The 11476-nt window shown below is 46.8% G+C and overlaps 1 protein-coding gene across 1 annotated transcript; it reads left to right on the top strand.

The window, feature by feature from the left end:
- The first annotated feature begins 3840 nt into the window (after nucleotides 1–3840).
- PROK2 (prokineticin 2) lies at nucleotides 3841–11476 on the top strand. The gene is made up of 3 exons (XM_030458511.1): nucleotides 3841–3928; nucleotides 7464–7589; nucleotides 10649–11476. The coding sequence occupies exons 1-3, from the start codon at nucleotides 3854–3856 to the stop codon at nucleotides 10772–10774; spliced, it is 327 nt and encodes a 108-aa protein (XP_030314371.1). The 5' UTR covers nucleotides 3841–3853; the 3' UTR covers nucleotides 10775–11476.

The raw sequence follows: 11476 nt of genomic DNA, 5'->3' as shown, positions 1-11476 counted from the left end.
TGGGGGGTGCCCAGACTTGCTAAACCCTTTACAGCTCAAATCCCAGCTGGGTTTTACCATCTTGGTGAGATTGCAGGTATGAAGCCTCCATTTCTTAGCCAACTGGGTGCTGGTGACTTCTGAAGACACTGGCCAACTTCAGCCCCATCAGGGCAGAAAACTTAGAAGTAATTCATAAAAAACCTTGCAACCTAAAAAACTGCAGATGGTGTGAATGCTGGGGACCCAAATTAATGTAAATGCAAGCAGAAAGGGCCTCTTCTGCCTTCTCTAACCATTCCCAAGACAAAGGATGAAAGATCAAGAAGGGTCCTAAGCTCATCACCTGTGAGGGGGGTGGCCTGGGCTGCCCTCTTCTTCACTGGGTGCCATTTATTGCCATAAAGCAGAACTGTTGGTGGGAGAGAGGTGGCATTTCAGCCCAGGTTACAGCTGAGAAATTGGGATATTCTTGCATGAATGGTGTGGTTAGGTTATCCCAGGCAAGTGATATGAGGTCTTGAAGCCCTTGGGTGAATGTCCACACCTGGACTGTAAATCTGTGTCTGATGAGTGTAGTATCTCTGTATTATCTCTGTATAGATGAGTGTATTCTTCCTGTGCAAGAGTCAGCAAACTTGCACCACTTTGCTGAATTCAGACCATTGTTGGATGCACAGTGTGAAAGATGAAACAAATTAGATACTGTCATTATTACAAGAGTTTTAAGGTAAAAAGTTAATTCCCCTGTCTCACATTAAGCGCTTTTTCTCATTTCTTTTATGAGAAAATTGTCCTTTTAAATAGCTGATGTATTCAGTCTTAGTCTTCAGAAATCTGTAAACTCTGTAGTGCTTTATCACTTCAATAGGCCAAAAAATTATATGAATGCCTACTCATAGTCAGCTTTCAGGCAAATTGAGGCTTTGAGAAGCACCTGGGAGCTGCCAACTGCAATGAAAGCTAAAAATGGGTATTTCAGTCTGGGTTCTTAAAGCAACTGAGGACTTTTGGATGGTCATCAGTGCACTGTGTCAAATCTAAAGGATCGTGTTTAATTTGGAGCTATGTTCCTTACTTCAGATGTTAGAGGGTTTTATGGTAGAGTGTAGTGGGTTTGTGAAGGTGATTTGAAAATGGGATTTCTTGGGTTCCCTCTTGGGGAAAAAGGTTTTTCCCAACCCATCCCAAGCACAGCCAAAGCTGCAGTTTTTCCCACAGGGTGACTGCACTGCATCCCACTGCTGGGTGCTTCCCTACAGAAGGAAAAGTGTCCTTAGGAGGTAGATTCATATACACTGGGACCATATAACAGATGTCAGTTGGAAAAGTACGTGGAGAAATGGAGATACCTGTGTGAACTAGATTATTTTTAAGGTCTCTTCCCACCCTACCCATGTAGATTCTCTTCTTCTGTAAATGTGACAATGTAAGAGAGAAGCTGGAAAGCTGCTCCTGCACTGAGCTGAATGCCACATCTGTCATCACATCCCCACTCCAGGGAATTTTTGGTATTGTACCAGCAAAGAAAGGAATACTAAGAGAAATGTTCCCTGTTTCAGAATGAATTGGTTCTGTAGAAATCCAGTTATGCAAAAGGATGTTGAAACTGAGGAAAGTAACATCAGGCTATCCTGGGAAGTTGATCAAAAAAGGACTTCTGAAATCCTGGTGTCTTTTTGAGGTAGGCAATATGAAGATTTATATTCCAGACACTGACTTTTCACTACTTTTGTAGCTGAACAACTGTTTAGGAGGTAATGACACTGAAATTCAGAGATTCACATCCTTGAGTTTCACTTTCTTTATAAACAGCAAAGATTTGACTGAATTTAATTTATATTTTGTGACAATTTTTAATCACCTAAAGGCCATGTAGATGCAGATGACCTCATAGTAAACCATCTCTAGTGCAACCTGGTAGTAAGAATACTTGCATTAGGGTGGATGTTAGTAAGTCTATAGCATACTTATCTTAATGTATAATGCCAAGCTGAGGACTGGCAGCTTTTCATAAATGATGCCTTTTGTGTGAAATGGCTTTTGCAAGAAATGACTGAGTCTGCAGAAAACTACACAAAATTCTTACCTTCCCCCTTTTTATTTCTGTTTGAAGGACTGGGAGTTTTAGAGCTGAAAATTATTTGGTTTGGTTTTGTTTGTTTGGGTTTTTTTAAAGTTTTGGGCACCTGGGATTAAGAAAACCAACCAGTCATCTTTTCATTTTTAGTTTCTAGGATACAAGTAAAAGTTAAAAAAGATAATACCTTCCTCTGGTTTAAATGAGTGACAATTCAGCTTCATCACAGCTCAGGATCCATCCTGGTTATTTTTAATACTTCCCCATCAAAATTGGTTATCCCAATTTATTTGTAAAGCATCCTTGGACTAAAGCTCAATTTACTAAGCCCATATTGATCTTGAGTGTGCTTTTACCAAATAGCCAAAAGCACCTAAAAAGGCCACATTTGTAATGAAAACACCTCCAGACAGATGGACCCCCAAGGGGATGCTGCTAATGAATCGATTTGACAGCTCCTGGCTGGGACTGAGCTGAGTGGGAGTGTGTGGAGACACTGGGTGTGTTCATAAGCTCCCCTTCAGCTGAGCTTCAACTTGCCTCAGCTGAAGAATGAGACTGTTTGAGGCCTCATGGAAATGTGGGATCTGCAAAGGCTCAGCCTTCCTGTTTGGTAAAAAAAAAAAAAAAAAAAAAAAAAAAAAAAAAAAAAAAAAAAAAGAGTTGAAAAATCTTAGAGAACAGAGACCCACGTGTGAGAGCAGGGGGGCAGCACGGGGGGACTGGATGGATGGATGGATGTGGGGATGGTGAGGTAGGAAAAGGGACAGAGAAAGAATTAGGAGGGAGAGGTAACTTGTATAAAAAGCTGGAAAAGTAAGGGAAAGAAAATAGAGAGGAAAAAGAGCGAGCTAAGCAGGGAAAGAAACTCTGCATGTGTTTTACTGACTGTCACTGGGCTCTGATGTCCTCTCTCCACAGGAGATGGAGGTGCCAAAAGGAAGCACCACCAGTCATTAAACCTTGGATTTCCTGTTCATGGAGGGCTGTGGGGGGAACACTGAGTGGGGTTGGCAGGAGAATTGCTGAGGCTGCTGCAGGCCAGCGATCTTGAGGAGCACAAGCAGAAGGGATGTGGATGCTGCAGCAGAGGGAAGCCTCCAGGCTGGCTCCAGCAGCTGTGGGCTACCACTGACCCACTGTGGGATGTGTTCTAACCTGCTGTGGGATCCCCTCTGGACCTGCTCTGTGCTGTCCTGGACCTGCTGTGGGATGTCCCCCAGCCAGCCCTGGAATGACCCCTGCAAACTGGGATTTCTATCCCTACATTTCTGAGATGCTCCCTGACCATCCCTGTGATAATCCCTGAAAGCTGGGATTTCTATCCCTACATTTCTGGGATGCTCCCTGACCATCCCTGGGATGTCCCCTGGACTGCTGCTGGATGTCCCCCAGCCACCCCTGGGATGTACCCCAAGACCTACCATGCGTCATACCCCCAGACCTTCTGTGGGATGTCATCCCCCCTCTCCAAGACCCACTGAGGGATACCCCCAAAATCCCGGGGGATATCCCCTCACCCACTCGAAGGCTGCCCCCGACATTTGCGGGGTACCCCTCGACCACCCCTAGGACATCCCCCCTCCCTTCTTTTGGTCTCCCCGTCAAACCCTCCGTCGGCTGCCTCCTCCCTCTCCCCCCGCAGCCGCGCACCTGGGCGCGGTGGTTACGCGCGTCGGTCCGCGGCCGCGCTGGTGCCGGGGCGGGGGTGACTCACGCCGCCGCCAGCCGCAGCCCGCGGCTTTATAACGGCCGGGGCGGGGAGCGCAGGGACCGCGGCCGCGGGACGACAGCATGCGGAGGGTTCCGACGGTGCTGGTTCTGCTGGGGCTGCTGCTGGCAGCGGGGCACGGAGCCGTCATCACCGGGGTGAGAACCGCACCGCGCGGTCCGGATGGCACCGACGGGTCCCGCCCGCCGTGCCAGGCAGCGGAAAAGGGGGTTCGGTGTCGGGGGTTCGGAGATGGGAATTGCGGTCTGCGGTGAAGGATGGAGGGGGGACCGAGGGTGGGTTGTGGTGGGAGAGGTGCCCGGAACTGGGGGTCTCTGTGGGGGGTGGGCAGTGCCGGGACACGGGGGGGTCCGGGGTGAGAGGTGTCAGGACGAAGCGGACTCGGGTAGTCGGGGGCTGCCCGGAGCGGGGGTGGCTCTGGGATAAGTGATAACCGGGACAGGGAGGGAAGATGGGAGATGAGGGGTGCCAGAGCTTGGGGTTCTGCCTGGGACGAGAGATATCAGGGTGTGGGGTCTCTCCGGGATGAGGGATGCTCTGAACTGAGGGTCTCTCTGGACTAAGTGGTACTAGAGCTTGGGGGGCTCTGTCGGGTGAGTGATGTCGCGATACGGAGGGGTCTCTCCTCGGTAGTTGATGTCAGGATTTGCAGGTCCCTGCGGTGAGGGATGCCACGGTCTGGGCTCTGTCCTTTTGGGGTGAGGGATGCCTGGATCGGCAGGGGTTGTCCCCAGGCTGGTCCGTGAAAGGTGCAGGGGCTTCCCCTGCTTCTCCAGGGCTGGAAGTTCCACACCGTGCCACCCAAACCTGCACCCCGAGTTCCTGCAGTCCCACTGCTCCCAGGGCAGGCACCGGTATCACAATCAGCACAAAACACTGCTGCTTTTTTGTTGTTGTTGTCGAGTATGACTGTGCTTCTTTTCCCCCCCCCCCCCCCCCCCGCCCCATAGCCACCCATTGCAAATGAGTCCTCTGTTTTTGTTTTTAGGCTTGAGATTTACTTCAGTTGTGAAAATATTATTTTTTTTTTCTAAGGACGTTATTTAACTCAAAGCATTGCATCACTCTTAAGTAAAATGATTTTTTGTTTTGTTTTGTTTCCTTTGGATTAACAACCCAACACTTGCATTCCTTCAGGACTTTACGTGTCTTTTGTAACCATCACAAGTTGTACTCTCAGCAGCAGATTACTCCATGGCTATCTGGACTTCACTGAAGTCCATGAAACGTTTTGTAGACGTTTCTCTGAATGTCAGATTGGTTTCCAGAACTGATTACTTTTCAGAGCAGAGAGTGTGAAGGAATTTTCCAATATTTGTGAATTTCAGGTTCCTTTTGAGTAGAAATATTCCCAGCAATGCAGGACCAGTTTATATAAGTCTGTTATGAGAGTTGTGGCTACACCTTTACAGAAAAATTAATCCATTAAAGGAAGCAACAGCAAATCCTAGATCAAGGAAAAAGCAGATTCAAAAAGTAAAAATAGATTCAGACTAGTAAATGTTACTTTATTACCTATTGCACTGCTTTTCTGCTTAAATCAGTTTGGTGCATTTTTGGCTTCTAATGAATGGGTAAATCTCAGGTGAGGGCTGATGTAGGTGTTCCTGTCCCCATCCTCAGAACCTGGAAGGTTCTTTGCCTTTGCAAGTTAAGGGCTTGATTCAAACCTTCCTCACTTCAGTGGTGGTTCATGTGCTGCCTTCAGTTGGCTTTGGAGCTGGTATTTCACCTGGGACTATTTCCTTAGCCTGAGTCTTCCTTACAGCTCTGTTTAAATGGGGTGCTGGAGAGGAATGGCTTTCCTGCTTGTGTCCTATTAGGAATATTGGTATGAATTGTATGAATTGGTATGCTTGTGGCTATTAGGAATATTGGTATGAATTACACATTGGAGATGAAGTGGGGGCAAGAGCATTCGGGATGAGTATTTTAAAAATTTCTCATACATTGTGGAAACAGAGCCTTAAAAGTTCTGCCAGATGTATATATGTGTCTGAGAGCTTTAAAAAGGAGTTGTCCAGAGCGTGTTTTAGGTAGCTTTGCTTGCTAGGACATCCTCAGACATGTTTTGTAGCTGAGTGGTTCTTGATCAGTCCCACAGAGATGGATGGGGTTTGAGATACAACTGAGATGAAAAGGGGGTCAGGAGCTGACTGGTAAGGGACAGCAGAGCCTGTGACTCCAGATTCTTTTTGTCTGAGAGAGAAAGAGAGGTTAGAAGGTAAACATCATCTCCCTGGCAGACTGTAGGGGTAGTTTTCCATTCGTATAAGTCTTTTAAGTAAATACCCTGTGTGTTTGGGCTCACCTGTAGCAGCTCTCTGCTTCATCACACGTGTGTTTAGGAAGAGCATTTGCTATTTGGCTCTTCCACACGGTTTAATGGCTTGACCCTAATGCAACAGCTTTTCCCCTAAATTCCTGGCTGTCCTATAAAGCAGTATTTTGATCTGGCTTCTGCTGGGTGAACTAGTGTAATATTTGCCCAGAAGAGTACAGTCTGATGGCATTTGTCATGTAAATCCCAAGGTAAGGTCTGTAAGATTTTTTCCCTCAAGTGAATGTTTGCTCTGATAATTTGGCTTCCCCAGAGCCATTATCATCTTTTATGTACATTTTTACAAGTTGCCAGTTTATGTACTGCTGACCAGTGTCTTTAGCCTATTAGTCCTGCTGACAGACATTAAAAGAGAAGTCTGTTAATTAAGCTTACCTTTGGGGCATAAACAGGTCCTTAACTAATGGAATTTCTCAATGGAGAAGGGAGACTGAGTCTTGCATTAAATTCATATAATAAAAACCCTGATAAGATTTGTTTAAAAAAAAAGAAAAATAAAAAAAAAAGGCAAGAAACGTGCAGTAACTTGTTTCCAAACCCCAAAATTGTTCTTCATGGTTTCTGTTTTTAAAAACATACCCAATAGTTTGCGTTTTGGTTTTGCTTATCTAAGCTGTATTGAGTAAGAGACTGAAATATATTTCCTTGCAGGGGGAGTGCCACCACAGTAACATTTTCGTGCATGTAGACACTTAGGCAAAGCTTTTTCTATTACACACTTAAGGTCTCATTTAGTTACATGTCATTCTAAATAATTAGAACCATAGAATCCCTATTTAAACTTGTATTTTTTTCCTACTTGTATTTCTCTAATAAAACTATCACGCATTTTTGAAGGCACTCAACCCTAAGATATTATCATAAGAAACTAAAAGGAATGGTCACTCAAAAGTCTTTAAATTAGTAGATAATTTCCTATCTGAGCTTCTCTGGAAGACAACTCCTGAGTGATTTGGTGGACTCGGTCCTTGCACCTGCCTGAGCTCAGACCAGGCTGGGATCTGGGAAGGGAGAGTGGGATGTGCCACAGCCCATCAGTGCTCAGGAGCTGGCTCTGTAAATCACTGAGATCCCTGGAATCAGCCCTGAGCAGCTCCCTGGGTGGTGGTGGCTTTAAACCCCTTGGGTTCCACTCTGAACCCTGCCAGGAGCCTCGTGTCCAGATTCCCAGGAGATAGAATCATTCCGGATCATCCTTAAATCTTGTTATTCAGCCTTAACGAGCCAGGGTAACTTGTGGGGTGTTCAAGACAGCTCTTGATTTCTGGAATAAATATCCATTGATTGATTTTTTTTTTTTTTTTTTTTTTTTTTCCTGTATTGAACTCCAGGCCTGTGACCGGGACCAGCAGTGCGGGGGAGGGATGTGCTGCGCCGTCAGCCTCTGGATCCGCAGCCTCCGAATGTGCACACCGATGGGAAATCTGGGAGAAGAATGCCATCCTTTGAGTCACCGAGTGAGTAGTGCACAGGGGGAGCTCTGGGACCCCAGCTGGCAGGGCAGAGAGAAGCAGCCCTATCCTGGGCTGCACATCACATGGCATAAAAAAACCTCTCTGTGGTGGAAATGAGGGGAAGCATCCCGTGCCTGACAGTTCCCAGCCTTCTGCATCCCTATGGAGCAGAGCTGAAGGTACCGACGTTGAGGAAATAGGTTAGTGTCGGAATTCTGCTGAAAAGAATCCAGGGCTGAAAGGAATACAGGCTTTCCAGTTTGTTTGCTGATCAGTTTGTTGCATGATCTGAATCAGCATCAGCACTTCCCAGCCTCTCCCTGCTGATCCCTGCAGGAGCGTGGCAAATCCCACTGACCTCGGTGCCACTGGACAAGATCCCTTCACAAGCACAACTGTGTCCCCAGACAGTGCTGGGACACAGCTGGGACACTGCTGCAGCACGGTGTCTGCCCTCAAACAGCAGTGTCCCCATCACACCCCAGAGACTGAGGGCTCCTGGTGCCTTCAAAAGCCACTGGGAAGGTGTGGGCACACACTTGGGCTTGAGAAACTCACCCCAGGAGGTCTTTGCTTCTATTCTACCTCTTAATTTTCAATATATATGTATGTTTACATATATACACAGATATGTACAACACTAGTTGCATATTAGCTCATTATGAGGCACTATTATTGATACAAAAATATTAAATACATTGATTTAAGGATATGTAGTTATGTATATTATGTACTATAAAAAAGGCTGTTTCTTTATAAGTAATACAAAAGACTTAGTGGGGTGTTAGCTGGGAGCTTAATGGTATTCAGAGCCATCCTCATGGAAGAATATAGCCCAAGAGTTGTCACACATGGAAGATAGGAAGGTGATCAATTTAGTTTGTAAATGTGTAGCAGTTCACTGCCTTTCTCACTGTCTTATGCCTGGCTTCTCAGCTCAGAATCTATGATATATTCTCTCAGTGTGAGGAAGTTCAAGGCTCTATTCTATTACAAAAATACAAAATCCTATATTATTAATTTTTTTTTAAATCTTCTGCTATGGTATTGGGGACCAAAATCTCATTTTTACTATGTAATGTAACAAGATTTGTTTTTTTTTCTTGTAAGGGCTTTTAATGGGACTCTTAAGGATAAGAGAAATTGTCTTCTAGGGGGTTTTTTTATGAGTGTATTGCTACTGGGCAATAATTTATTCTGTCTGGTTTTTTTAAGATAATTGCCTGCATAGTCACAGTCAGAGAAGATGCCTGTCCACCCCTGACTTACAGTCATAGCCACTGAGGTTTTACATGATTTTAATTTTAGATGTAGATTCCTTACCCCACTGCTCTTCATGACAAAGAGAAAGCAACCTGAAAATGTGAAAAACAGGGATTTTTAAGGCTGGAGAGTTTGCTCAAGGCCTCTTCTCCCCATAAAATCTGAGTAGGGGACAGCTGGGAGACCACTTGCCCTGGGCACCAAACCTTTTCATCTGCCTGCAGCTCAGGTCCAAACCCAACAGCACCATGGCTGTGCCACCACCTTGGGGACCTCTGGAGAAGCCTTAGAGGAGCTGGCTGGTGGTGGGAGTTTCCACCTCCTAGTTTCCTTCCCAGCAACTCTCCTGGCAATCTCAGCTGGCATTGCAGAGGCAGGGCCTGGCAGGTGAGGGTTGGTGGCTCAGCAGTTTGGTGGCTTCAGCTGGCAGCACGGGGGTGGCTTTGCTGCCTCTGTGCACCTTGCACATCACCCCCACCTCTCTCCCTTGTTTCTTTGTCACCTCCAAACAACCTGGTGCTGGGCATGAGGTGTGGCAAAGCCTGCCCCAGTATCACCAGTGCCAGCCCCAGGCCCCTGGGCACAGTGCCCACCCTGCAGAGCTGTCACCTGCTGCCTGTCCCCAGGAGGCTGCAGTATCAAAGCAACATCTCCAGCGTGGGAGTCCTGCTGGAAGGAACATTTCCTTGAGGGAATGTAATGCTTTGAAGAAATCGTTGGAGCTGTCAGAGGGCTGAGAGATACCTCTGACTCAGCCCCTGAGCTCAGATTTTAGGGTTTTTTTTTCTGCAGTGCTGTGCGTGGGCACCCGAAAGGTGTGATTCCCGTGGGGAGTCCCCAGCACCCACAGTCCGTGGCCTCTCAGCTCCCAGGGCCATGGTGGATGGTGGGGATGCCCACAGCATCCCTTGCTCTTCAGGTGGTGCTGGCCCAGGGCACCTCAGGTGATGTGGGCCCCCAGGAACCTCCCTGTTCCTGGCAGGGTGTCTCAGGGTGTGATCCACGTGGGACTTTCTCCCTCCAACTTTCTTAAAGAGAAAACTTGCACACTGACACCAAGCAATCTCAGAATATTAAAACTGCAGGCTTAAAACACCCAGAAATCAGGAAATGAGGGAATTAGGGCTGCCTATCGGGCTGACAATGGTGGCTTTATAGCCAGAATCCATATAGGATGTGCTTCCCTTGCTCTATCCCATCAGATGCTCCCAATCACACTGTCCCACCAGGCTGTCCCACCTGGCTCAGCTCATGCAGGGCTCCTGGTGATGGAACTGGTAAAAAGTGGTGGTGCACGTGCATGTGGTGGCACAAGTGGATTTCTTTAGTGCATTCCATGTGTGTGGTCCCAGCCTGGCTGGAGGAGGGTGGGATGACATGGGGAACCTCTGCCCTGTGGTAAGGGAATCCTGCTGGAAGGCAGGTCAGGAGAGGTGACCCATGGAGATGCCTTCCAGCTGGAATTACCACGGGATCCTCTGGTTCCTGGGTGCTGCTCTATGGCTGGAAGGCTGCTCCATGCCACCTGGGTTGGGGCAAACAGAAACCCCTGTGCAGGAAACACTACCACAGGAGAACATGTGCCACAGATGTAGAATTGCACATTAATTTTAAATTTTGCTCTTAAGTGTGGCTTGACAGGGAATTATGATGGGGTTGGCTTTGCCATCTGCTGTGCTGTGGTTCTCAGGGATCTCCTGCCACAGAAGGAGGAGAGTGGCATTCCCCATATCCCCACTGCTCATCCTAATCCATCCCCTCTGCTCCCTGTCCCTGATGTCCATGCTTTCTGTCCCCAGGTTCCCTTCCCTGGGAGGAGGATGCATCACACCTGTCCCTGTCTCCCCGGCCTGGCCTGCCTAAGGACTTCTCCCACTAAATTCAGATGTTTACCAGACTTCAGAAAAGAAGATGTCTTTTTTTAGCAGGACCTGTTCTGCATCAGACAGAGCCACTCGATGTCTTCTTATTCTTGTTGTCGTGACAAACAAGGTACTTGCCAGGGGAAGCCCTTTCCCACACCTCCTGCCTCACTGACATGAAACCTGAGGATGAGATTCTGTGCTGTAGTGGCCAAGGCTTTCAGGAGGGACTCCTGCTTTCATTTTGGGGTAAGCAAAAAAAGAGGTTTGCTAAGGTGATGCTGCTTTCTGAGGGCAGGAGCTTAATGCTTTCTGATCCTTCATGGGATCCTCGTGGTTCCAGCTGAACCCCAGAATGAAACCAGTCAAGACTATTGTCAGTTTGGGGAAATTTTTTGCCCATGTTTTTACACTTGGGAATGCCTGAATCGAACTGAGAGGTGAATAATCACCTAGTGTGAAGCCCAACCCCCCCCTGTATTTACATTGCATTTCATATCTTTATTAATATAACTGTATTTATAAGTTATGTACATCTCTAGGGTAAAAGTTTAACCAGTAGATGTAGTTTTCCCACTTTTAAAAAGTGGCAGGTGGAACCAAAGCATTCCAGTATTCAAAGCATTAAAAAAATTGTGTTATTTTAGTATTCTGAGAGGAAGTTGTTGTTACTTGAGTTGGTGTAAAACTACCTGATCATCTCAAACTCTGTATTAAGATTTAGTTTGTATTAAAAAAGGAACCCTGAAGTTTATTGTAATGCAC

The sequence above is a fragment of the Calypte anna genome, chromosome 12, assembly GCF_003957555.1.
Source record: "Calypte anna isolate BGI_N300 chromosome 12, bCalAnn1_v1.p, whole genome shotgun sequence".
Classification (NCBI taxonomy): domain Eukaryota; kingdom Metazoa; phylum Chordata; class Aves; order Apodiformes; family Trochilidae; genus Calypte; species Calypte anna.
The sequence above is the reverse complement of the archived record's forward strand: the minus strand, read 5'-3'. Positions and strand labels throughout refer to the sequence as shown.

What these genes read in the sequence shown, in the direction of transcription:
- PROK2 (XM_030458511.1), top strand. Translation starts at nt 3,854, where the DNA reads ATGCGGAGGGTTCCGACGGTGCTGGTTCTGCTGGGGCTGCTGCTGGCA. An exon ending in ACGGAGCCGTCATCACCGGG is followed by an intron (nt 3,929 to 7,463) that starts GTGAGAACCGCA and finishes ATTGAACTCCAG; the next exon opens with GCCTGTGACCGGGACCAGCA. An exon ending in GCCATCCTTTGAGTCACCGA is followed by an intron (nt 7,590 to 10,648) that starts GTGAGTAGTGCA and finishes TTCTGTCCCCAG; the next exon opens with GTTCCCTTCCCTGGGAGGAG.